At 40.0% G+C, this 27898-nt stretch overlaps 1 protein-coding gene across 2 annotated transcripts in view; it reads right to left on the bottom strand.

Annotated features, from left to right (window-relative positions):
• The window catches only part of rasa3 (RAS p21 protein activator 3), a 42946-nt gene extending 21085 nt beyond the window's left edge, over window positions 1-21861 (bottom strand). Inside the window, exons 1-4 of one of the 2 annotated variants that reach the window (XM_072380765.1) lie at window positions 21605-21861; window positions 8986-9103; window positions 7071-7174; window positions 3950-4044 (exon numbers count right to left, since the gene is read on the bottom strand). In XM_072380765.1, the coding sequence (XP_072236866.1) occupies window positions 3950-4044; window positions 7071-7174; window positions 8986-9103; window positions 21605-21659 (372 nt within the window). In that variant the 5' untranslated portion in view covers window positions 21660-21861. Of the gene's footprint in view, window positions 1-3949; window positions 4045-7070; window positions 7175-8985; window positions 9104-9264; window positions 9279-21604 lie in introns of those variants that run through there. The other variant, XM_072380766.1, reaches the window with a different exon arrangement.
• Between the last annotated feature and the right edge of the window lie 6037 nt (window positions 21862-27898).

Below are 27898 nucleotides of genomic sequence, written 5' to 3'. Positions count from 1 at the left end.
TGTCAGACACAGAAAATAGCTGGGGGCTTGGATGTCATGCTGAAGATATTTTTCCTATGAAGTGATTGGATTAATGACATAATGACAGTGTAGTGGTGCAGCTGTCTAGAAAAGCTTCATTAATTAACAGCATCAGTATGCAAACTCACAGGCGTAGCTCATTCTGGGCGATTCAAGCGGAGGGAACAAACACACACACTCTAACACACACATGTGCGCACAGGCCAAACAATGTGTCCTCTATTGAAAAGAGAAGAGAGACACTCTATCTTCCTACTTCATTTGATCCATCTCCTTCGCTTTTCTCTCTGTGCTCTGCTTCTCTCACACATCCTTCCTCTCCGGGCTCCTCGGATGAATGTGTCTCTGTTTCAGATCGCTGCTCCGGGGCTACACACACCCATCTGTCTGCAGATGTTACTGCTCACTGTTCACAGTGTCTCTCCCTCTGTGTGTGTGTGTGTGTGTGTGTGTGTGTGGGTGGCTGAGTGACACTGCTGAATAGTGAATGGTAGAAAATGTTGCACATGTAACAAAAATAGTGTTGGATATTTTCCAAAAAGGCACTCCAAACTTGATAACTAGAAGCTTTGGAAATGACAAGAAAGTTACTGAGTCAAAATTGAAATAAAACTAAACTCTGTTTTGTTTCAGTAGTGAATAACAAATGGGTTCCTCATATGGTTAAGAGGGTGTTTTTAATGCTTGGACCTCGAAACATATAGAGCAATTACCCAAAACATTAAAACCACTGACATGTGTTGTGAGTAACAAGTCATCCAAACCAGCATCCTGGTATTCACATGGATGTTACTTTAGACTCTTTCACACATCCATTGCACCTTATGTGCGGATGAAAGACATCCTCGTTGACCCGCTGCTGTTCCTCCTTGTCATTCTGAACAGCCCTGCATTGCTGTGTCCACACATCAAGCCGGTGTTGTGGAATCAGCTGAGTTACGACAGCCTTGTTGGTTAGAGTGGCATGTTCTGCAATGCCGGCTTGATGTGTGTAAGCACATACGAGGCCGGAAAGCGCAACAAAGGTGCATCAGTCCCAGCTTGAAAAGGCACGTGCGAAGGAGACTTTTAAAAGCCTGCCTAGAAACCAACCTTAATGGGATTTGATGGCAGCTGTGAGAAGCTAATCCCATCTAAAAAGACCCTACAGGACCCAAAGCTAAAGTCCTGGTACATCAGGAGCACAGATGTCAGTGCTGACAGCACTGGAAATTAACGCTGCATTCTCCTGCTATAGCTTTAAACATCGGAAATTATGTAGTTTTATTTGCTTTTGTCTCAAACACTTTTGAGGACAGCTATTAAAGCCCCAACCATCAGACCACCACCCACAGTGCCAAACAGCTTGTTTGAGACTTGTCTTCAAATGAAATAAAGTCATTTTTCCACATGGATGTATACACAGGTTTAGGCTGTTTTATAGATCTATCAAAAATGATAGACTGAAATATCCAATTTGTAAGTATTCAGAACAAATATACTGTGGTCAAGTTTATTCCTAAAAATGTTCCTTGTGATGCTTTGCTGACTTCACGAAGGCTCGCATTTTCTTAATAAAATTCTAAATATTGCTGAACTTAGAATGATGTATTGCACTTAATGGTGCACAACAAAGTGAAAACATGTTTAATGAAAACGTACCTCTACTTTTAATGGTATACTCTAGGACCAGTCTAACTGGTTAGGCTAGAGGAAAACATGGATGCAGAAAAATAAGGGCCAATAATTGAGTGAAAATATTTTCAAGAGTGCTCAAAATCTCAGTATTTACATTTGAATGTGACAAAATCCTGATGCACACAGCCCGAGAGAACATAGTAGACACTATAAGAAACTATAAAGTTCTGTTAGCTGATGATTTCTGTCCAGCTCAGCTTAGCTTGAATGTTTCGTCCAGGAAGACTGGCAGAAGAAAAGGAAAAGACGTGCCAAGCTCGTACTGTAGGATTATTCCCAATAAAACTTGAGGCCGTCAAAGCAATAAATGAATAATCTGAATACTTTCCAAATTTGATATTTAGGTCTGTCATTTGATGTTTTTCTGTCATTGTGGAGTACTGTTTGCATAATCATAAAAATAAAGCCTGTTAAGATGAGTCAGAAACACAACAACATGTAGAAACCCTGAAAGGGTTTAACACTTTCTGTTCAGGACCAATGGAAAAACTGAGTGAGTATTCACTCTGTCACCAGCTGATCACCGACTGGGCGGTAACGAAGGTGAGTGAATGTTTTTTTTTTTTTTTACAGGAGACACAGACAGCCAGGTGACTTTGACCCTGCAGACTTAAATGTTTCAGGTGCACACACACTGTGTTTGTTTGGGCTCTGCCCTGATTCCAACATGAACATGCAGACACAATATCACGCAAATAAATCTAAGCATATCCTGTATGCAGGGTGAGTGTTTGGGCAACGCCTGTTTCGATTTGAAGGAATTTAGGACATCTGAATTCCAGTGACAATACCGAAATGTCATCATCAGCAAAGTGTTATTTAACAAAATATGTCAAAATTCTCAAAATAATTATGTCAAAGTGAATATATGTAACTGTCTGAAGTACAGTCCACCAAGTAAAGTAGTGAAGTCAACTAGATGTTATCCATAAAGTATTCATTTACTGGTTTTGGGTTTTCCAAATTAATTCTCGGATATAATTTTAGTAATGATGATTTTTTTTTTATACAGCACCACCTACAGACACATACAGTTGAATACATGCATACTTACAAAGATGGGCACATGCTAACATATGAGCATGCACTAAAACGTACAGCTGCACACAAACATGTATATAATAACAAGACAGCGATTCCGCAGATCTGATTAAACAAGGAAGGTTGCTCCAAAGTTAAAGACTTTTTAAAGGTGTCAAAGCTGGAACGGGAACAGATGAGAAGCCATCAGGCCCTAGAAGGGCTTCCTAAGTTATTAGGAGAGTTTTGAAATCAAATCTGAGTTTTACTAGAAGCCAATAAAGGGAAGCAAGGATTGGGGTGATATGGGACTGCCGGCTAGTTTCTGTTAGCAGTAAAATGCAGCTGCTGTAGCATGAACCAACTGAAGATGGGTTACTGAGAAGCTACAGTAGTTTAAATGAGAAAAGTTGCTATGAGAGTATACTTGCTTTTTGATCTCCCGCTGATGAAGGCAGTCGTCTCTGTTGTCAGTAATTGTTTACATACTTACCTGTGTACTACACCTGTAACCGGATGATTGCACTTGGGGCTGCACTAGCGAACGCAAACTATACAAAACATTGGATTTTCAGGGTGTAAGCAAGGAACTTAGCGACAATAAAGGAGGTTGGTATTTATTCTATGTGAAGACTGTGGCAGAAAAAAGAACTGCAGCACTGTAAATGTTATTAAAGGCCATTAGATTAGGAAAGTTGGATATATGCTCACATTTGCCCCGTAACTGCCTTGACCATCAGTCACCTCCATAAAGCATATTGATGAATTTCTGACAATGTGCACAAACGATGCCTCAAACAAAGGCTGGATACTTAATGTAGCCACCATTAAAACACCTATATGTAATCAAAAGCAAGTATAATACCAGCCTGTGTCAGAGAGGAGACCAATAACCCCACTAACAGCTCTCTAGCAGCAGTAAATAGAAAGGCAGGTTGGTCTTTATGCCTGGTGCAATAATCCCCTTTCTAAATGTCTACTCACCACTCTGTTATTCTCAGGTTCTCTTCTTGCTGTTATATTTCTTTTATATTGAAACATACTTCTAAAAGATGTACTGAGAAAAAGCTTCCCTTCAGTGAGTTTTAAAGATGATTTGTAATATCTGAGCTCACACATTTTCAGCTTTGCATGAAACAAAACTACAGGATTCTACCAGATTAGTTGGAAAAAAGATGGAGTTACGCTGCTTTGTTTTGATAGTGTGATTGTGTGCTGTCTCTGTACTGACCTGCACCTCTGAGTCAGCGCTGACAGGTTGCAGCTGGAACCAGGTGTCTTTCCCGTGATATTTCTGCAGGTCCTCTTTCTTCACCGCGACCTTGCCTACGCACACATTAATACAGGAAGACAAATGAGCTCAAAACACAACTGACTTTTTGCTTCCTAAAAGCCTGCATGTTCTGATGTGATCTACAGAAAGCCTTCGACAGGTACCCATGCACACGCTCACATGCCTGCTCACGTACTGTAAACCCACACGCCACTCATCTCTCTTTTTAACCCACGTAGGCACCTAGAGCAGAAATGCTCACAAAGTGTGCCTTGGTGGCCTGGAGATGACCCCTGGAAGTTAATTTTTGCTCGCAACACCTGCAATCATTCACACTCACACACACGAACAGGGGCTGCAGAGATAGAAAGTCTTTTCAGTTTGTGGTCGGTGATCAAACCCACCAATATTCACAATGACACACCCAGAAACACTAACAGAAACATCCACCCCGCATAAATAGACAGTTTTTTTCACTTTTGTTTCTCCTGAAAACATTAACCACCAACTTACAAAAAAATAAAAAATAGGAACAAACATTGTGAGAGTCAGGTGATTCCTAAGTAACAAAATGATGATTACTTTATAAAAAGAAAAAGATAGATATATAGAAAGTACTTTATTCATCAAATCAAATCAATTACAAGGAGAATATCTAAGCAGAGACTAAATAAGAAATATTCCTTTAATGGTGTTTGGATTAGGCTCAGAGAGGTAGAAGAGAGAGAGGTAAAGTTATCTCGAAGCATACACACATCTAATCATCCAGCCAAGGAAAGGCTGGGGTGGAAAAGTAAAACAATCTGTCAAATAATAAGTGCCAAAACCACAATATCTATCTGTTTATAACAGCAGCTGAATCCTCCGGTCCTCTAAAAAAACGCCATTAACTGACTGCGATTTAGGACATCTGGTCATTATCATATGCCAAAGAAAAAACGATCACCCTGTTACGGTGGCATGCAAAAACTCCTGGTCATATTTCACCTTTGTTCCTTCTGCACAGCTCAGCAAGTTAAAAAAGGCATTTCTTTAATGATTCAATCCGGCTTAATTTAATTAAGCAAAAATAACCAACAGCTTGAGCAACCTTCTTTTAGCAGCTCGTCAACACTTCTCAGCTTCTCAGTTCGGGTTGGGAGATCTTTTTCTTTTCATTTGTTTTTTATGGCCATCCACAGATTTTTAAAGTACTTTAAGATGGGTAACACTGACAGCACTCAATACCCTCATCTTGTAGTTTTTGTGCATTAGTCCATTGTGCATTTTGAGCTGTTTAGGATCATCAGCTACGTTGCAGAAGCCACGCTCTTTTCATCCTTATTCAATCCAAATATTCCTACTCTGAGGGAAATGTTAACCATGTAACTGACTGCAACACAAGGCCAAAGCATGACTGCGCCACCTGCAAGCCTAACATTTAGACAGATGTTTAATTCGTTGAATTCTGCACCCTTTTTTCTACACTTAGTGTTTCTGAAGCACCTTTATAGTAAAAGGGTCTTATAGCTATCTTTCTATCAATCTTGCGAACATTTCTCCCAGAATGATTTCTTGTTCCTCCAGACCTCAACTTGACCTGTACTGTTCCTGTCTAGTGACATTCCTTAATTACATCGAATTACAAACGGAGGAAAAAGTCACCTGAAATCACTTTGCTATCTTCCTATAGCCCTTTCCTGCTTTATGTGTATCAAGATGATGGATCTTGTTTACTGAATGTTGCATGTCTGAGGAGTCTGAGTACTAAGATCTTAAATGTGCATCACATGGCTTGTCTCAGGAATGATTGTGAACATGCAATAGCGCTGACAAACTAATGCCTTGGAAAAAGTCCACTGAGAGCTCACATTTCTTGTGGTGCCCTAATTTTTTAATTGCATTGCCTTCCTTTTCCCTCACTAAAAGTGTGCAAAACCAAAATGATAACTACATTCTTGCTTAAAACCTTTAACATCACCTTTAGCTCTATGTCCTCTGCAAAGTTTAAACACACTTCAATGTTTCACTCTATCTTTGAGCATAACACTGATAGAGAAAAGGGGGAGAAAAGAGATATCTAACAGCTGTGTTTGCGACCAGCTTGCTGAGTCAGCTTTATGTCAAACGTAATTTATGGAAACAAGCACACAAGGAGGTACTATTTCTACATTATTTGTAGGATGTCTTTAGACATTCACACCATACAGGAGCAATAGCAGCATTTCAAGAGTGTCCCTTTAAACAAAACATTGAAAGCAAAAATATTTAAAAGTAGAAATCAGTGAGTTTCCCACAAGAGTTATTGGGAAGTGATCTTAAAAAGGTGGTGACTCTGCTGTCCTGATGTCTGTTCGATCCAGAGCAGAGGAGAAGCTGAGCGACCGCAGGGACGTCTGAGTGATGGAACTGTTAATCGCCCAGACGCAAACCAGCTGCTGGCTGGAGCTTTTATTTTTAGTCATAATCTACTATGAAACATCACTGACTCAATATGTCGCCATGGAGACAGTGACAGGAAGCCAATCAAAGCTTGTCAGAATGTAAACAGCCAATTAAAACACAGGGAGTCAAGCGTGGCTGAGTCAGCGTGTTATCATGCCTGTGGTCGCTCTGATCCTGTTGTCTGGGTGATAGTTATATATCTTTAATCATTGAATATCTTAATTATACTCTTTACAGATGTAGTAGTTGTGACTAATGGATTAATTATCAGAGTTTGAAAGAATACAGGTTGCTGTGAGTTGAGAATGACTTACTTTAGGCTTGAATTCAAATTGTTTGGTTGCTGTTGTAATTATGTGGTTACAGGTTTGTGTGTTGTCACGGTTGTTTTCTAAATTCAGCTGATGTGTTGCTCTAGCTGCTGTAAAATGTTCATGTTTATGCATTTGGCATGTAGGGTAAGGGGGTCTTGCCTGAAGACCCCTACCCAGGTCACTCACATGAAAGGTGGCAATCTTACCACTACACTATCCAGTCCCAACAAACACTGTGGAGCGCGTTGAGGGAAATTTTTCACTCCCCCAGTTATTTCCATGTTGGATTTTAGAACATACGGGTTAAAAATGATGACTCTTCAACAGATTTATTAACTCACCGATACTTGAGTCCCTCCTGAAGACATCCCTGTCAAAGATGTAGAAGGAGAGGTGTCTGAAGCTGCGTGGGATCTCACAGTAGAAGTCCTCCCCATAGAAGGGACTGCAGGAGAGAGGAAAGACGACCCAAGAGGCAAACAGTGATTAGACAGTCATCTGACGGAGCATGTTTAGACACTGTAGTTGAGCATTTTAGGCTTGTTGAAAGATGAAAAAGGGCACACCGTGAAGAAGAAAATATAATTGTATGCCAATTGTCTATTAGAACTTCTACGAGGATGAAAACAGCAGCATACAGATCTGTAATATTTCATTTATATGACTAAAAATATTTATTTCATTTATATGACAAAATGACCATGGCAGGATTTTTTAAACATGACATTCTGATCAGTTATCAAGTTTATCAAGCAAACTTGGTATTTGGTAGTTACAGGTATATGGTAGTTACAGGAGATGTCATTACAAGACAGTGTAAATGTTTTCTTCTCTTTGGTGAACATCATCTGTACAAATCTGCCATTGAGACTTTTAAAAATGTATAGTGAAACAAACTATTTTTAATGATTCTGCATTCTCTGCAAGACTCAATGAGTACTGAGCAACACTGATGAAACTAATAGCCATGACAGCATGTGACCCCTGTCTAAAAGACCACTTTAAATCAATACTTACATTTTTTGCCAAGTTACTTGTTTGTTTTGCCCAAAAATGATATGATTAATTCTGACTAATTCTGAAAGAGCTCTACAGTGAATCTCAAAAAACAGCCTGTCAAAATGTCCTGTACAACCATCAAATCCAACTTGTGCAGTCACATAACTTACATTACTGACTGATTGATTAATTGGTTAATCTGTAAACTGTTCCAGCGTCTGTAACATATTTCCTTGTTTTCCGACTTGGAGTACTTTCACCTCCCTGTAAACATCTCAACCACAAGTGTTTCCACTTTGTCATTCAAATATTATTGATTGATTTGGTCCATTAATCACTTCACAGACGGAAAATAAACCCTGCAGGTATTTACATCTTTTCATGAATCATGTGAAAAGTGACTCTGCGGCTTGATTGTCTACAATAAAAGGTCTGTTTGTGACCTCTAGCTGGAGGCCACATCTAATTTCACAGTAGGCCTTACCTAAATGACAACCACAGAAATCACAGCAATGAGAATCTCGTGAGCTGAGCTCTCATGGCAGCCGCTAATAATTACTGACTTCTTTGTTACTCAGCATGAAGACAGACAGAGGGGCGGGTGGATGCATAGACAGTGGCATGACTGCATTTATATACAATCAGATATATAAATTAATTTTAAATGTATTCAGCCACTCATTATCGTTAATCAACTCTGGAGAAAACATAGAGAATATGTTAAGCACCTGACTGAAAAAAATGATTTTTTTTATCCATGCTTGACTTTATATATGAGGTGCTTTCACAGTTTTATAGCAATTCTTTGGTGCTTTAAATCAAGAAAAAGCTTTGGCGAACATAAAAGAACCCATCGAACCCATGTGGCTCCATCTTAGCCACACCTTTTATCTATTCTGTTCGCGAGATTAAATGTATCATCTTTAATTCAATGTCATTTAGAGATGTTTGCCATCTGCTATCTGTTTTTCTTGACTCATTCATGCACGCTCCACACTGCAGGATAAGACAGGCAGGGTGATTTCACTAACAGCAAACCGTTCTGAGCAGCTGAAGCTGCCCCCGATAGCTTCCTCTTTGATTCACCCATACAATTTGACATATTTACAAACTCCTTGTGCTCCTGATGTGAGTTTTTCAAACTATTCAAACCAAGAAAAAGTCCTGATTTCACTCTCATGATTTGCATAGAATGACCAAACCGGTGAGAAATAACGAGGTACACGTAGGACAAGAAGAGAGGGGCCTTTTACGCACCAAAGTGACTTCTCCACAATCTTGGTCCTGAAGACCTCTTCTTGGTCCAGGTTGACAGTGCAGTAACAGTCCCTCATCCTGTTTGGCCCTGGGTATGGCGGGATGTTTTTAGCTTCTCCTGCACAAAGAAAAGGGAGGAGAGAAAACAAGGAAGGAGTGAGTGAGCAGTTATCATTTAGGAGACGAAATGCTACATTTATTCAGGGTAGCTATATATACACATATATATGTATATATATGTACATACATAAACAAAAAAAGCATGATATAAGTTCACACCTGTTTCAGCTTTGAGTGCAATGCATGTGTCTATGTTTGCGTGTGTGTGTATGTGTGTGGATCTCAGCTCTTTGGTTGTCACTCCTTTTACATTGGACTCAAAAACATCAAGCTGTGGCCCAAACACACAACCAACAGCGTGACACGTGACGGGTGTCTTTGTGTGCCGTGTTGTGTCAGTGTCGTCAGATCTGTGAATGAAAGAATCTGCATGGGACATTTCCTGAATTCTGCTGATGCTCAATCTGTTTATCAAACATGTGTGACAGATAGCACTCCCTTTCACAAGAATGTGGTCCAACCACCCACAGAGACACGCACACACACACAAACACACAAACAAGCAAGGTGGTGTGCCAGTCCTTAGAGACAAATATAGTTTAGACAGTGATCTGTTCCTCATTCTGCTCGTCTTCGCCCTGGGGACCAACTCAGGTCTACAGTTACACATGTGTCAGCCAACATTGTCAGTATTTGCTTCAGTAACACCACATTGCCTACATGGGAATTTGATGCAGCTATGTCTCATTCTGGTTTTAAATGAGTGACTTCTTCACAGCAAAAGCTGTTACTTTGGGGTTGTGTAGTTTAAGCGTGAAAAAGAAGGAAGGAAGCATGCAAAACTTCAGGCATCCCCAGAGATTTCAGCTGTTAGAACATTTATATCAAGCTCCCAGCTCTTCATTAGCCTGTTGGGGCTACAGCTAATTCATAATCATCCTAAAGGAAAGCCAAGTGATGCAAATTCCACTGCTTTATAACCCCTCAACCATTGTCCCAACTAGGAGCAGCCACTAGCTCCTCTTGACAGCACTCTGAAAACGAAAACAACCAATGCCCAAAGAGCAAGAGAAGGCTATGAGATAATAGCAAGACGTTATGTAACAGATTCCTCAGTTTGAAATGTATTTAGGAAAAATAGTTGTCAACAAGAACAGTGGAGATCAACCTGAGAAGATAAACAAAATGAGAGAAATGTTTTCAGGACCGACAGCACGGCAAATTTAAACCAAAGCCCACATGCAACCTGCGAAAGACTTTCGGGTCTGACCTTGAAGATTTTACAAACTCTCTAGTGGTGAAGCCAGATGTTTGCAAACATCTAGACAAACCTGATGCATTTTGGAAATAAGTCCTGTGGGCTGATGAAGTTAAAATACAACTTTCTGACCAGGTGAGCATAGTTATGCTTGGAGGATTGTTAAGGCAATTGTTACGGCGCGGGGGTGGATCGATCACACTTGTGCTTGTGCTGCAGCTGTAACACTTGCCAATGAAGGCATTTCTATGTAATGAGCAAACTGCTCAAACTTTCGCTACAGCACTTTTCCTTTTTGTTCGCGAGATTAAATGTATCATCTTTAATTCAATGTAATTTAGAGATGTTTGCCATTTGCAGCAAATCACCACTCTGACAACAACTACTTTAGAAATAGAGACATTGTATAAAATGCAATAAATATCTCCGCACTTATCGTGTGACTTTACAAGAAAACATACAAAAAGCACTTTCAAGCAACTATGTTGCTGAACCAGGAAACAGTTCAGATATTTCTGTTTCAGCACCTACAGCTGAAACAAAGGGGGGAGGGAACACTGGGAGTTAACATTTGACCATTTGGCACTGGATAACTGGCTGTTAAACACCAAACTAGCTAATCTACCCTTAGATTATGGAGGTCATTTTTACATCATCATATCTACATTGATACAGCAGTCTCATAAGACTTTTCAACCACTTTACACTCAAAATAGCACAACTATGTTCATCTCTCTATGACAGTTTGGTTCAGGATTTCCCAGCAAGTGTATATACCAGATACATTTTTAAGATGGGGGAGGTCAAATGTATCATCAGTGGGATGAGGCGAGTAATCACAGTGGTTGCAACATTTCACTTAATTGTTTGAGTAAAACTTTTGATTTGACCAACCAAATAAGTCCGAAACACAACTATTCTGATATTCTGATGGTTTGTTTTGCTGTTTTGACACAATTTGGTCACATGAAAGATGCCATACTTACTTAGACATGTTCTATAAAGGATTTATACAGAATTTGTGTCTGCAATCAGAGTGAGAAGCTGAGATTTTTTACAATGCCACACAGGAGACAAATGTAGAACCCTCCTGAGACAAACAGAGGTGATGAACTGCTCTCTGTGGGGTTTGTAATGCAACAGTGTTATGACTGCTTCCCTGGAAGCTCACAATAATAACACTCATTCAGAAATGAAACATACACTTGAGCTGCACAACATCACACAAGCTCCACCGCTCAACGTGTAGATTGCAGCCCTTACGTGTGAGCTGACGTCACGTCTCTTATCTCTGTCTTTATCCCTTCACTTGCCTCTGTTATTAGACCTCACTCATCTTCTCTGCGTCTCTCTCATCCATTCACCTATTTTTATTTCATCTCCATCCTCTTATCCTCCTCATTCACGCTGCGCTCCTAATTTCCCTCCAATCTCTGCTTCTCCCCCCCATGCTCATTCATGACCTATGAGGTGCCTTGATTGGATTGCACCATCCAGGTCAGGCAAAACAACATGGGATTACCACAGCTTTCTCAGCCATGTGTGTGTTTAATGACTCAACGTATGCTATAAGAACAAAACCACAGCTCCTGGAGAACAGAAAAAATATGATCGCACAGTTTGTACATTGTTCATATTCTAAAGTATCCACATACATCACATTCCAAAAAATATCTAAAAGATTAAGAGCCGGTTTCACTCCACGTAGTGTATATTTCAGCTGCAAAACTTCCTCTAAACCTCCACTTTTTTTCTGAGCCACCAGAGGTTTAAACACATGCCAGTACAGCATGAAATTCAACTTGCAGAGACTTGGATTTTCTTGATATGGACAACCCATCACAGCATTTAGTTGTCTTCAGTTCTCTTTTCTTTTCTTTTTTTTTTTGACAACTGATGTGTAATTATATACAGATGTGAAGTTTCAACATCTAAGAGTTATGGAACAGCTGTTTCTGAACGGATACATCAAATATACATTTAAAGTAATGAACAGTGTTGTATAACACTGTCCACCAGTGAGCTTGTCTCAAAAAAGTGCATATCTTAGAAAATGTAAAACCTAGACTTCTAACACTAACATAGTTTTAGAAACAGCTTTATTTCTGAAATAGACTTATGACTGGAGCAAAAATAAAATTCACAACTCCCGTGCAGATGTTATGCAGCTGTGTTAAGCAAAATTACTTGGAAAATGCCTTTACTGACATTTTTACAGGATCAATAATTCAAAGGCAAAGGGATTCTGTGGTATTACTTGTTATATTCCTTTTGCTACTTTTCACAACTTTGTGAAAGATGCCTTTTTAAAACTCCCCTGCAGTCTAGACCTAGAGCTGTAGGTTATGTCTGCATTTATGCTTTTCTCCTAGTTTGACACTATATTAATTCGATCTTGGCAGGAGTTTTGCTGACATCCCAAGGATTTTCAGCGTCAACTTTGAAATTGTTTTGATAAACAATTTCCATATTTTGGCCAAAAAAACGTAAAATGTAAAACTCAAATATATTTTCATTTAGAGTAAAAATAAACAAATATGGCCACATCTTTCAGCACACACTGGGGATAAGTTCAGATTTTTACTTACTTTTACTTTTACTTCATTTAAAAAATGTCTCAATTAGCTTTAGCTCTGCCTCTCTGACTCACTCCATGCATTTTGTGTTAGCAGCAACACATACATGCACCATTTAGATTGTTTTTTAACTGACTGTAACTAACTAATTGACTGTCATGCTTTTGTGCAAGTTTTATGTATTTGAGTACATACTTTATTACACACCAGTCTGTAATCTTTTGTCTCATCATTCTCTTTCTTTCTTTTTCTGGTTGGATCTTGAAGCGTCTCTTTTTGTTGGCTCTTTATCTGTAAGGTAGCTTTTGCGTTGCTGCTTTCATTTTCTATTTCAAAATAAGCCTCAACTTGATTTCACTTTCCTGTGGTTCAAGACGCTTCCCCTTTCTCATCTCTCCCCACTTCACTCTCCATAGTTGTGAGTTTTCTCTCCTCAAGAATGTATGTAGCCAACAAACAAGAACACAAACAACAACGGCAGCCTTTTCTTTTCATCCAGCATCGCTGCAGCTATCCTCGGGGAATATCTTGCAATGGTATCTGAGCAAAATAGGCTTGGCGTGCACACAGTCATGCCAAGTTTTAGCATGACTGTGTGCACGCAAAACATGGGGGCCTTGAGCAGAAATGCAGCAAACATAAAAATGACAGGAGCAAAGCGAAGAAGGCAAACTGAAAGGTCAAAATGGTTGACTCCCTTCTTCAACACTGTAGAAAAAAAGTGAAGAAAAGGAGGCAAAAACGGAAGAAATGAGGAAACATGACTGATTGAAGAGACGTAATGGACGCAGTGAATGTGTGGCTTTGTTCCTCTTCCCCCACAGATGACGAGTTTCAGTCGACCACACTCGTGTGTACAGTTAGAGACTCACTGCTCAACTCGTTACTCTAATCTCCTCTGACATGAACACATTCGAGGATACACAGGCGTGAATGCTTTCAGAGGCTGTGTGCTCAACGAGCAGGCCTGGGAAACACAGGCTTTAAGAAAAGGAAAGGAGGGGGTTGTCAGTGAGAAAAATACAAGCAGTGTACTCAATCGAGTGTGAGAGAGGAGGAAGACTTGGGAGAAAAAGGGAGAGAAGTCAGCCAGATAGAAAACTGAAGAGTGGTTAGCTTTGGAGAAAGCTACAACAGGAAATGAGATGAGGAGAAAGGAATTTCAACTGGATCCAAGACGAAGTTTAAAAGCAGTGAACAACCCAGCTACCCCTGAGAGTGTGCGAGTGTGGAGGACCGAGGGAGACACCGTGAGAATGGAAAGAAGGAGCGAAACTCATTTATATTATCCCACTGGTAATGCTCAGTTCCTTTGATGTTTTTAGGTTGAGATGCATAACAAGAACTGAAACCAAACTGTAAGGCATTACAGTCTTTCTCAGTTTGACTAAACATAAAAACATTACGCCCATACACAACACATACAGGCCTTCCTTGTGGATATTCACAGCAGAAGTCTTGATTCTACACCACAGGTTCCTTTATCATTGATATTAGGACAGAAAATTTAATTTCTTTATCAGGTTTTTCTATTATGTCATGGATAATTTCTATCTGGAAAAAGTCTAAACATCAAAAACAACACTATTTCCCGATCTTACGCAGCATCGGCTGGAGATACATGCTAACATTTTGTCCCTGCTATGGACTAGACTTGAACCAGCTCTTCTTATAAGCTAAACTTTTGTTTGACCCAGCATGCCTGCAACCACCAACACCTTTCAAACGTAAACCCAACTGAGTGCGGATCAGTGCGGACATTTTAGAATACTGGTCACAATTGGAATTACAGATCTTGTGACATCCGGCAACCCTTAAAGACTTACTCGCACAAGAAAATGGCCACAGCGAATACAGAGAAAAGCTTGAAGAGCTTTTACAGCATATATGCAAAAAGAGCAACCGCCATTCAAATTCATCCAGATCCACATTCCTCTAAACACCTCAGTGCTCCAGCCTCTCACTTTTAAACAATAAGATTTGAAGGCAAAACATTATACAAAACTCAATCATACTACCTATTACGAGTAAGCTTGTGTTTTGTCTACAATTGTTGGAGTGTCCTTTAGACGTATGATCCAAGAGCCAAAAGGTCACCAAATGATAAGCTTCATAACAATAAATCATGCAAAGAGAAGAAAATGTTTCCTAATCAAGAGGCCCAACTAAGATTAAATAAGACAACTGCTAAAGCCACATGATGACCAACACACAGCTACATTTTACTCTTTGAACCAGTTCATGTTGAAATCCCTGTTAACCTCTAAATTTCCTCCTCACCTGTTTCTCTTCAAAGTCTTATCTTCAGATATTAGAGAGCTTTAAAGGGAATTTGATCAACTGTCCAAAGATCTTTCTAACCATCCCAGTTTTCAGCATAAACACTTCACATCTTTCAGCATGCCATAGCAGAAGAAAAAACAACCGTTTCTCAGGTCTACGTGGATGGCATCTATTCCATTTTGGGGGTCTACTAGAGGAGGTTTACATGCTTTATTGTTAAAGAAAAAAAAAACCATGTTATTTGTCTTATACTATATGTTGGTGCAGCACCTTCCATCCCCTTTATGAAACGCTTATTTTTTCCTCCTCACTATTTAAGGTCTCCTCCCAAAGAGCTCAGTTTGCTCCGATCAGTTTGGTCAGCCGATTGTTCAAAACTGACGGAGCAGCTGCTTTTTAATGCCTGGACTACAAATGAGGTATTTCAGGCAGTTCAGGAGCATTGCCCCTTGTTTGGTAGAGAAACACCCTTAATTAGAAAATATTCCACCGTGATGATCGTGATACAGCATACAGACCTAAAACACTATCAAACTGAGTAAAACTAAACTTGCTTGTTTTGTTTAACTTAAGTCTCCAATACTCTGCAACACATGGAAGTTAAAAGGTACTTTATTTATTTGGCGACATGGATGCATATGTATAGGCTGACGTCCAGTTACTTGTGTCTTTATAGTTTAATAAATGCATCTTTTGTTGATCAACTGGCTGACCAACTAAATGTTTTAGGAAAAAATTTAAAACACTCAAGATTATTTTCAAGATGAAGCAAAGGAGGCCGTCTCAGGTGAAGCGAAACAGCCTTTCAGTGTAAAGACCTCTTCTCTTTTTAAACAGCTGCTTCGGTTCATTTGCTCTTTGCAGCAGCATCAACTGCAGACTGTACCAACCGAAAACGTGCATACTTGTCACAAACCACTTTCCATGATGAGAAATAACGCAAAACAGTCAGCTGAGCTGTTCTGTTCAGAAGTCTCCATGCAGCCCCAGCAGTTGCTGGAGCAGCATGTGGAGGAACAGCATGGAAAAAAAGGGAGGATCTAGTTAATGCCTGCACACCAACGACTGTGTAATAAACCAACATACAGTTACTGATCAAACTCATTCTCTGTCTTAGTGCGTCCTAGAGCTAATGTTCACACTTGTTCGTTAGTCTCAATGGAAAATTTGAGTGAAACAAAAATAAGAAAACGTGCGTACAGACACACACGCCTCTTTATGTGCACTAACAGCGTAGGAAATTTGGCTTTAAAAGACACACAAACATCAATGCTGCACAAATATCCTTACAACCAGAATGGCTTTATCATGAGGTGCAGTTAGAAGAAGAGAGGCTGAACTGAAGGAGTTGGTTTCACAGCTTTACACGGGCTGTAAGTCCCGGTCAAGAGTCAGGAAACGGTTTAACCTCTAAGCTGCCTCCAGGCTTTTTAACCATTTACATAATTCTCAGAATACTCTGTTTCTTTCTTGACTTCTGGAAAAAACAATTAAAGATGTACCAAAAAAAAGGGTCAATCCTCCCATTCAAACACAGTTTGTCAAACACAATGGTGAGATGATATGATAACTTTTGCATGCACGGGAAAGGGAGCGTGAGCTGGGTCTAAGTCCCTGCATGTGGCAAGCTGATATTGTTGGTGTTGCCACAGGAGGGAAACACGGTTGCAAAACCTGATTTAATCAGTGTGTGTGCAACTATTTGCTATACAAGAGTTAAAACTGAAGTACGTCAGCTCTTTATTAGCATAGAAACAGCAAAGTTACTGCTTCTGACAAGTATTGACACCTGAGATTCTCTCCTTTCTACTGGTCTGTATGGTAAATATCTTTACACTTATATCTTTATTAGCAAGAAAAAGTCGTCCCAAATGACCTCTCCCACAGGGCATCTGAAGGACATGTTAAAGGAGTGGCACTCTTGGTGAGTTTTCCAGCCCTGTATTTACCCCTGCTGACCCTGCATGCTGGGCCTACTGTGACACTTCCCACTGTTCCTGGTACTGTGTTCTTGTGGAGGACACATTGCTCAGACAAACAGAGCTGCTGTGCCCAGTCTGGATTTTTCTACCAGCGTAACGCTGCGTCTAAACCGTCAACACACATGTTTACAAAAAACTTCCCAGAGAGCTTGACTTCTAGGACAAAATGGGGAACTTGGTATAAACATCTGTATGAACATAATAGCCTCAAACTGAAAGAAAAGTGGGAGTCCTACAGCATTTCCAACCCTTTCTTCCTCTACACCCCCATCCTGTCATTCCATGTCACCAATTCAGAGAGGATAGGAGGAAACCTGGGAGCCTTTGTTGGTTGGCCATTTGTCAAGGTGGCCTCTGTCACGTCAACCCAATTTTTTCCTGTTCCAGACTAGGTCTGAGCTGCCCGAGCTCTTGTTTCGTGGACCTACAACACTTTTCATCCTCTACACAATGTGTAATCTAAGTCTTTCATCCACTCAATGTTACTATTTTCACTGCATCCAAAATTACACTTGCATTGTTACAACATCATTAAATAGTAACAACATGGTGCTCCGCCAGCACCATAAAGCTTGTAAAAACAGTTCAGGTTGAGCAGCTTACAAAGAAGGCTGACGCCAAACACTGCCAGCCTGAAGATTTATCCTTGGTCACATTACCGAATCAGGCACTGACGGAACTCTGGGAGCATCTTAACCTCTCACTTTGGATTAAACTACAAATTGTCCCTATAAAATATTAAAACTAAAGCAGCAATATCTAAACATTTGGAAATGCACAACCAACAACAAATCACATCACATCATTGTTCCACAGATGTATCTCGTATATTTCATCTGGACCACTAAAAATTCTTCCTGTGACCACTGAGGATGCAGTTTCTCCTTTTATTTTTATAAAAGTGACTCTGAAGCTGCTGGAATCAACATCTTTACTTGATAAATGGATCAAAGTGACCGGTTCAGTGCCTTCATGAGCATAACCTGATTGTTTTCACCAAAAAACTGCAGTGTACACCATCTACACACAGCAGCATGTGGACAAAGTTGAAAACATTCACTTTATACATGCCATTACAGCTGTTTTCAGCTCATAATCTGATCCAAAAAATATTTAAAGGACTTAGTAGACATTTAGCCTGAAAATTCAGCCTTATTTATTGGACGTTGCGTCAGTTTGAATTAAACAAACTGAAGTATCTCTCCATCTAAAACATAAGGAAATCCATGTGATGGAATACGTTAAATGGCGTGTTTGATAGTTTTAAGTCTTCTTCTTTGCTGCACCTGCTACAGTGTCTTCAGTTCATTGGGACTTTAACATTCTGACTGTGCTGACTACTTGTTTGTGAGCGTGCCTGTGGGACATCATGTGTGAAACATACCAAACAGGGACCCATTAATTGGATCTTTGCTCCGTTGCACTAACATTTGTCAAAAACTCCACAGGGTACTTTTAAGTTCTGAGTTTGTAACAACTGACCTGCGGTGAGTGAGGTTGAAAAAGTCAATTTGATTTACGCATCTCTTCAAAGTGATGCGGAGTAATGTGTGCCATGATATTGTTTCATATGTGTTCCAGTGTTTGTCAAACGATGTTTAGCGCAGCAGCAGAGAGGCCAAATGCGCATATGTTGTCAGTAATTAGTCCTGACTCCAGCTGTGCCACTGAGAATTCCAGTCTCCGAGTGCTGAGTCGCTGACAGATGAAGCACAGTCTGCTTGTGAATGTGAGACACCACCTCTGTCTGCCGCGCTGCGTCTTGCTACATCTGCTTTGTATTAAGCTTGTTGCCATGCAGGAAAAAACACAATTCTTTTGTAGTCTATTCCAGCCAATCAGGAAGTGAATTGGGGGTAGTTTCCTGTTTCCTGCGTTCCCCAGACGGTGCGAGCTCAGGCCCAGTAGCCCCGTTCAGTTTCCGACATTCATGTGTTCTTCCAGGAAACTGAGAGGAGTCATCACCTGGCAGAGTATAACAATAAAAAAAAGCCTTCTTTCTCTTCTTCGAATGTGAATCTTCAGCTCTGAGTCATCAGCCCACCGCAGCCTCATGCCAAAGGACAAGACTTTGATGGGAACAATGTGATGCAAGCATTTTGTAGACATAACTGGGAGCAGATCACAGTGAGGTTAAGACTGACAGTGAGTATTGCTTAGTATAAAATTTACTGTTGTCACTCTATGACATTACGGAAGAAGAAGCACTAAGACCTTGGAAGTGATGACAACACAGGATGTCAGTAGTTATTACAAAATAATAAATACTTGCTTTTCTGGGAAACCCAATGTCATTTTCCAAGAATGAAACTTAATTTACTCATGTTCTGATTTCAGTTCGTCTGACAGCTGCAAGTTACTTCCTATGAGGACATTACATTATACAAAAGACAGTGAACAGCTGATCGGTCAGGAAAGACAGGCAACATTATGGGTTTCATTAAGCTAATGCTTCTTTAGGTGTAACATGTGAGTTAAATATAAGAAATATCTATTTAAGCCTCTCCAATTCCAGCTACACGTCTTAAAACTCAAAAGTATCGATTATATGATGAAAGTAGCCGAATATATGCTGGAAATATGCATATATGAGAGGATGAAAACTCTTCTATTTGACATTTCCGCTTGAAAATCTACTTTACAGAATGAATGGTTTGTGAAAAATGTTGACTTTGTTTCCTGTCAATCCAACAAACGATGCGCATCTACTGGTTACGTCACAAAATAATCCGGTAATGATTCAGTAACATCATGTAACACCCAGAGCTTTTTACAGCGTCCTGATGCTTTTTTATTAAGTAAAGGATCTGTGTCCTCCAACACTGGCATTATCATACACAAGCGCATTATTCCGCCATTATTTCAAAGCAGAATTAAAACCAAGAAAGATTTCTGTGAGGGGAAAAAAGGTCCTCCTGTCATTCAGTTTTCATTCGCAGGACCTCAGAGCTGCTGCCTGACTGAGCATCCATTCAGAAAGTGCAGCAAACTAATGAGGCCTCTGTAATTTCCATATTACAACCGTCCCCGGTGAATATCATCTCAGTGCAGCAGAACAGTTTTTCAAAACTCATGGACTGGTTCTCTCTCAAACTATTTTCCAGGGACACCACAAGTAATGTCTTTAAAATATCAGCTTGACTCAAATGAGGGCAAGTGGAGTGTGACGGTCATATACAACATCCCTTCTGTTGAATGTTTGGAGTCAAAACAGCACAGACAGGATGCACTGGGTCTCACTCAGTCCCATTTTGACTCAAGATTACATTTACAGCACACACAGGACATGATTTTTCTGTTTGGGATAGTTTCAAATCAAAAAGTCAAAAAGTGCAGTAAAAGCGAAAGCAGTTCAGACTTTGTTCCCTGAAGCGATAAGCACAGTTTCATCAAGAAGCTTCGTAATTACTTTATCATTTGAAGGATTTTCAATTTTTTTTAGCACAATTCACACGGACTCTCTGAATCAAGCCTCTGAAACGTGACACTTTTAAAGCTTTTGCTGTTATTATGGCGATACCATTGAAAAATCTTTGGATTTGTGGCAAAACAAACTATTAAAAGACGTCACCTTGCGCTCTGGGGAACTGTGGTTGGTATTTTTCACTTTTTTGTGCACCAAATTAATTAAAAATCAAGTACATGTCATACCTGCATATCTTGAAATAACATTACTAGCACTTTCCATACTGTTATTGTTGTGTATTAGATATATGCAGTTATGTAATAACCACAGTTTTACATTGTTTAGAGTACTGGGCAAGTCAACTTCCCGAGTACATAAAAAATAATGTCCTCTCTGCCAAAGGCTCCATGACAAACTATACTCAGCCCCCTCACAGCTCCATTCACAAGATATGCATGCGCCACATGCCTCATACAAATCAGGGGTACCCACTGAAGACCAGCTACACCTAAATATAGAAATCTGGGTTAACAATCAATAGCTAGACAACCATGCATGCTTTTTGGAGGAAGGGGTGCAAATTGAGGGGGGGGGGGGGGGGGGGGGTGCAGTGACATGAATGGCTGGCAGCAATTATTAAGGTTTATGTGACCAGAAATGTACAGAAAAAGCATCTGGATACTTGCAGCTGTGGAGCCTTTATGTGGCACCGTCTGCTCAGATTGGTTCAAGTTTAACACACATGATCTGGTTCCAAATGCCAGCTGCCAGATTCCCACAATCTCTCACACAGCTTTGAATCCCTGGATCTTTTTTTAAAAATTATTGTTATTATTATTAATCTTTTTTTCCTCCTACTTTTTGCAGTTTTACAATTTGTGGTCTCAATCTGTGCGCTGAGAAGGAAACGTGTGATCAGAATTACAATAACAGGCAGAACAACACAGATCTGGGTCCGTCCTGTCTCTAGCCCTCACTGCCTGCCTGCTCTCCGTGTTAATATGCAGCCATCCATTGAGGCGCTCAGACTGGGGGTAGGGATTTTTCTTCTTACCTATTTTTATTTTAACGCTCTGAAAGACCCGGAGACCTTCCTCTTCTACCGCCATGGTTTTCACCGTGGCTCACCGTGGCTCCTTTTTTGACGACTAAATGAAGACTGTCCTCCACGGTGGTTGGTTCTGGCCTCTCCAGCGCACGGATATTCCAGAGGTTTTGCACATCTATGCTCTACGAACAGCGATCATACTCCGGTCCCGACCACTGCTGCTGCTGGCTGGTTGAGATCTAGCGAGCGGACTCAGTTTTGGTCCCGCAGCTACAGCAGCGGCATCGGAGGTGTGGCTCCATACAACACCGCCTACAATTGCTGTTGAGGGTGATATGTGCCCGGCAGTGGCAGCGCAAAGGAAGTGCAGTCTGTGAGTGCAGTGGTTTTTTAAACATTTTCTGTCCAAGGCAATCTCAGCAATCAGGGCAACACAAGATTGTTTTAAAAATGAAATTATAAACTTGAAGCTAGTTTTGCAGGCCAGTTTTTTGCCAGGTTACCACCGTTGCAAAAAGCGTACTCAAGGCTTTAGGAGAGTGTTTTTAACATCAGGTGCATGATGCATCAATGACTCCTTCAGAAAATACGTTCCATTTACTAAGGGAATGAGCCACCAGCCTCTTTTTTCTTTTTAATTCAATATCTCTCTTTTTTAAGGCATATAAAGTGGAATACTTATTTTGAAAAGAACAACATATACAAATTATGAATAATCCACCTGAGTCATGTCCTATTACATACGTATTTTTCTGTGGGGACACTATCCACTGCTGGTAATTCCCTTGTTTCTTCCTACTTCACAGCATTCATAGTTGTTGCCTGCAACCTCTGGCTGGAGTTTGTGTAGAGACCAGCCAATGATAATATTTTATGTGAGAACTTAAAAAGAAGACACCTATCAAATAAAATCACTGTCTCTCCTCTCTCTATAGACATCTTTGTTATACTAATACACACATTCAGCAGAACATGAAGCAGAGTGTTTGCATTAAATCAAACATTATAGCACCTTCCCACTAGATGGAGGTGACCAGAGGTATTTTTGTGCTTTAGAAGCTAACCACTATGAATGAGCTGGTAAAATATTAATTTCCTGTGAGTTAGACTATTTCTGGCTACCTGACAAACAGCACAGGAGCACCACAGGGCACTGTACTCACACTGTTTCTCTTTACTCTGTCCACATCAGACTTCCAGTACAACTCAAGAGTCCTGTCACCTCCAGAAATGCTCTGATGACTCTGCAGTGGTTGGGTACATCAGCGATGGACAACAGGCTGAGTACAGGGAGCTGGTCGACCACTTTGTGGCGTGGTGTCGGAGCAATCACCTCATCTTGACCATGAACAAAAGAGAAGATTGTGGATTTTAGAAGGACCAAAAGGCTGTCTCTGCTGGAGACTGCTCTGGAACCGCTGGACCTGGCTGTATAAAGAAGAATGCTGCACAAGATTATGAATGGACAACAATGTTCCCACCAAGATGTCACATCAGATGTGCAAAGGCCACAAGATGTTTATTTCAACAGTGAATTTCAGAGCAATATGCTTATGAGCATTTTGACGCTCTGGACTTTTGGCAGCAGCGATCAGCTCACCAAAACCTTATGTGCAAACGACCATTCAGAGCCAGAATCAGGAGTCAACTTTTATAGCTGAGACACTGCTTTTCCTCCGTCTGTTCCTCTCTGATGTCTGATCACAGATTTGGTACAACACAACAATAATGGCAATACTATTGTTAATAACTAAATCACAATGAAAATCCATCACAAAAATACATGTCTGATTTTCAGACAAAGCTAGGTCACCAACTTGTGCATCAGTCGGCATTGAGTCCCCTCTCTTTGCTCGTCAATGGGATGTTTTTGACTGTATTACTGCCCACATATCTCACCCAAAGACAGCAGTAGGTGGCTCATCTTCATTAACTCCTCTGACTTTTTCCGCCACAGATGAAAAAATAAACAAAACAGCTTTATGTTGCTGTGTCTCTGGGCTTTATTAGAAATTAATTCTACTCTCATCATAACTGTACTAAACAGATTCAATCAAACATAGAACACGATGCGAAAGTAATAGAACATAGAACACATGCAACATGCCAGATGAATCAGAAGACATCTTTTGGCTTAAAGCTTGAACTGTGCAGACCACATTTTATGCAGCAAAATACAGATGTGGAATGAGGATTTTTTTTTAATGGCTTTACTGTGACAAAAAGTGAGCAAAAATGAAGCTTAGAGAAAAGGTCTGTAACGTTTGTTACATTAAACTCTAAAATGCGCTGCCTTTACTGTCAAGTTTCAAACAGTCTTAAGGTCATCAATGCACATTTCTAATGGGAAACAATACATGAATTTTCACATTTAGCTTTGATCATATTATAATATATAACTTGCTCTGTTCAAGAGGATCTTGCAAATGTGACTTTGCATTAACTCAATGGATGAATTATCTTTTGATCAAGATATGTTTTGGTCAAAACCTTCTGTTTGTGTCTTGAAGTCTTGAATAACAATCAAGACTTTATTCACTTTTTGTTTCTGAAATACTATCTTATCAAGATGTCCTGTTGAGGGAAAGAAGACAAAGTTAGTGGAGACATGACCTCCATGGCAGAGGAAATATAGAGCTAAGATAAAAATTATTATAACAGCAGTAACAACAAGTCTGCAACAGCCTGGAAAGAATGAGTGGCCACAGTTTTCCTGTTGACACTGGTCTTTGGCCAAATTAAACAGATGGAAGAACAGACAAGGTGCTGTTCTGTGCAGAGGAATGGATGTCTGCTCAGGATTTAGGATCCATTCAGGTGAAAGGCGCATCATAAGCGCATCATCAGCCCACATTTGAGCCCGCTTGGCCTCGCCTCTGAGATCGCAATGACCACATTCCTCAGAATAGCCTGAGTCTGATCTGGAACGCTATCCAAAGTCTGCAGCCCAACCCAGCAGAAATGTGGGGCTGGAGAACAGTTGGGCAGCCTCTTAACTAGTAACAACATTTCGCTGCAGTGACTGCTGCCAGCCAATGCGTGCGGATTATCTGTGACTCCTTTAGAACAGCTCTAAATCTAATTAGGCTATGTTTCACTGGCCCTCTAACTGCCCTGTTCCAGAGGAGAAATACACACACAGACATCTACACACAGAAATCACTCCACCATTCATTGTGACTCACTGAATGCACCTAAATAAAGCTTGTTTGTAAAAGATTTGATGCTATTGAGAGGAATATTTTACTGTCACTCCGCTACATGATTTGACATCTTCGCTCTGGTTACTTTGGTGGAAGTAAACTAATTGCATTTCTTGATATACATTGAATGTTTTAGGTACTCAAGCTAAGCTTAATATTTGTTTTCTCATCCTTCTGTGTGAGTGGAGCAGAGAAAACACACCAAAAGTTGTTGTGAAAGCGAGAGTATTTTTTTACAGTGTTATATTGATTCCTTTACCTTAAGACCCTGATTATTTTGTTGACCATTGCAGATTATAAATACAAAACCTAATTAAGATACATGTTAGGATGCATTGAATTACCCAGCAGTATTAATGGTTGTTAAAATAGCTGCTGTCTGTCCGTTCTGCAAGGTGATGCTTACACACAGATCAGCGATTGCAATACTTTTAGAAATCAGTCCCTCTTTCAAAAAAGCATGTGTGCTTTATGTTACTTATGTATGTATTAGGAAAACAGAAATTATGCTTGCATTTGACTTTAACTAGAGGATTAACTTTTCCATCCCTGAATGAAGTTGCATACGGCATTATTTGCATGTCCTGTGGGTTCATATCACTGACAGAGTTAACAACAGGGCCTATGTGTGTGTTTGACTGTCTAATCAAAAACTCTGTGGCTATTTTCATAGATAATAACCATGGTATTACTAATGTTGGTAGAATAACTGCTCCAGGCAGGTTGATATTGAAGAAGAAATTGTGTGTGATCATTGGGGTCTTTAAGGTGGCCACATCCTGCGAGCTGCAATGTTTATGCAGGTTGCAGCAAAAAGAGAGAGCCATGTATCTAACTACATCCAAAGTGGCAGGAAAAATAAACTGAAGACTCTCCTCCATGATTCTCATGCACTGAAGTGATAGCAGTCCAATCAACATATTAGATTACAGTGCGAGAATCAAATGATACAATTATCATGACATAATAACCAAAGTAGCAGAAGCAAAAAATACTTTTTTGTAGCTGCATGCATGGCATCACATAGTGATAAAAAAAAATAAAAAAAGCTTCAAAGGCGTTTGTGACAGGCTTTTATTTCAGTTGAGCTGACGTGCCTACGCCCTGTGGGAAACCACAACTCTGTGTCTGTGTGTGTGCGCCTGTTACAGTATAAACTAGAGAAGCGGACGATGCAACACATACATAAATTACTCGAAACAAAAAACAGGACAAAGATATTGTTCTATAAGCATTGCATCAAACAAAGATCGTGCAAGAGAATGCACACGTCCGTGTGTATGTGTGTGTGTGGGGGGGACAACGCAGAGCCATTGACAGAAAGAGGAAGAGAAGGCAGATGCTGATTATAAGTAGATTAGTGAAAGGATGATCACCGTTGGTTTATTTTGCACAAGCATGTCACCAGAACTGGCTGTGAGGGCGTTGGCACACTCAAAATAACTGTACACATACAACTAACCCCCCCTCCAGTGGCTTATGTCTTTTTTTATATAGTACATGTACCTACTGTAATCCATATTATACATCTGTGTATGTTTATCAAATATATGAGGGAGAGACGGATTACTGTGTTGAACAGATGGCTATTGAAATATGTGGGCTTAATCCTAGTATTATGGAAAAGACAAATAAAAGCTCTGTGAATAGAGCATGAATCAAATCAGAATGCATGTAATTTGGCCTGTGAGATAAACACCAGTAGTATTTTGATGCAGAGTCTCTATGTACATTATTATTATTAGTCAGTCTATCTGCTTTAATTATGTTAATGTTATTTCTGATTTGTTTCCAACCTTCTCCAGTCTCAACACTGTGTCTGTGGAGAATTAAAACATGCATCATGTTGTAGGCCAGCAGTTGTAGGCCAGCTTTTACAGAAAAGCAACAAAGCAATACACCCCATCAGTTAAAACAGCAATCCATATACAAACACCTTTGTTCATCCACCACATATTTTTATATAAGATAAGATTTTATATAAGATTCTGTCTGGAGTCTGGAGTCAATGGTTGACTGAAGTCTAAATAATGATAGAAAATGCACATAGGGACCAGTGCACAATATTAGTTATGTAACACAGTAGCGCCAACCGGAAACAAGAGTTTAATGGCCAGCAAAGTCAGTCCCAAACAAGTACAGACAGACATTTCTGGAAAAATCTGTGGATTAGGAATGAAATCCTTTGACACACACAAAAACAGTATTTATGTTTTTCTGCCCAATTATTCTTATAGTTTAGATGGGTCGAGTCATACAACACCAAATACAATCATTAAAATAATGAAAAATATGCATTAGAAAAAAAAAAAATCAAAACTCATGCTATAGTGCGACTATGAAACATGTTGTGCTTGTTAAAGCAGCAACACCTCAAATGCTGGATGTTTGCAAGAGGACTTGGTTTGATTGATCTGCTTGAAAGAAGATCCCAGTGTCGTTGGTTTAGTGTCCCACTGTGGTGCAAATTACACTTAGTTTGAACTGGAGCAGGAGAACTGCCAAACTGCACAATCCATGACTTTGGTTTAGAATAGTCAACCCCGAATAGCACCGACCAGGTTAAGCAACAGCACCACCAAGTGTCCATAAACACTGAGGACTAGAAATATTCGGTTACTTAAAACAGTCAGACATTTGATCACTTTCAATATTCCAGCTGTCTACCAAAACTTATCAAAGTGACTTTGATATGACGCTCACTTCAGTTGTTTGTTTGTGTTTCTTTCTGCCCGAAGTTTTTATCTATGCCAGGCGAATTTCAGGTGGATCAGGTGTGGAGCAAATGAGGGACTCAGCCATTTTCTATCAATATCACTTCTTCACCTTTAAAAACATTTAGATTGCTTTCACCGCACGTTTCAGGTCCACCTGTATTGTGAATGAGTGTCCAATCATCTTCCCTGCACCTTGGCAGACAGTATACGTCATTACACCTCAGAATTCATGCAGCTACTTGTGTGTGCTATCACATAATCAAGAAAGACGGGAAGCCCAGCACAAATGGAAGCCAGGCATGCCTTCAAGCCACCTGCATGTGTGATTGTAAGTGATGTGAATGCTCTGATTCTTTTCTTTATTCATTCTTTTTTTTTTT

This window comes from Leuresthes tenuis, unplaced genomic scaffold (genome assembly GCF_036924035.1).
Source record: "Leuresthes tenuis unplaced genomic scaffold, fLeuTen1.0.hap1 SCAF_2, whole genome shotgun sequence".
NCBI classification, from domain to species: domain Eukaryota; kingdom Metazoa; phylum Chordata; class Actinopteri; order Atheriniformes; family Atherinopsidae; genus Leuresthes; species Leuresthes tenuis.
The sequence above is the reverse complement of the archived record's forward strand: the minus strand, read 5'-3'. Positions and strand labels throughout refer to the sequence as shown.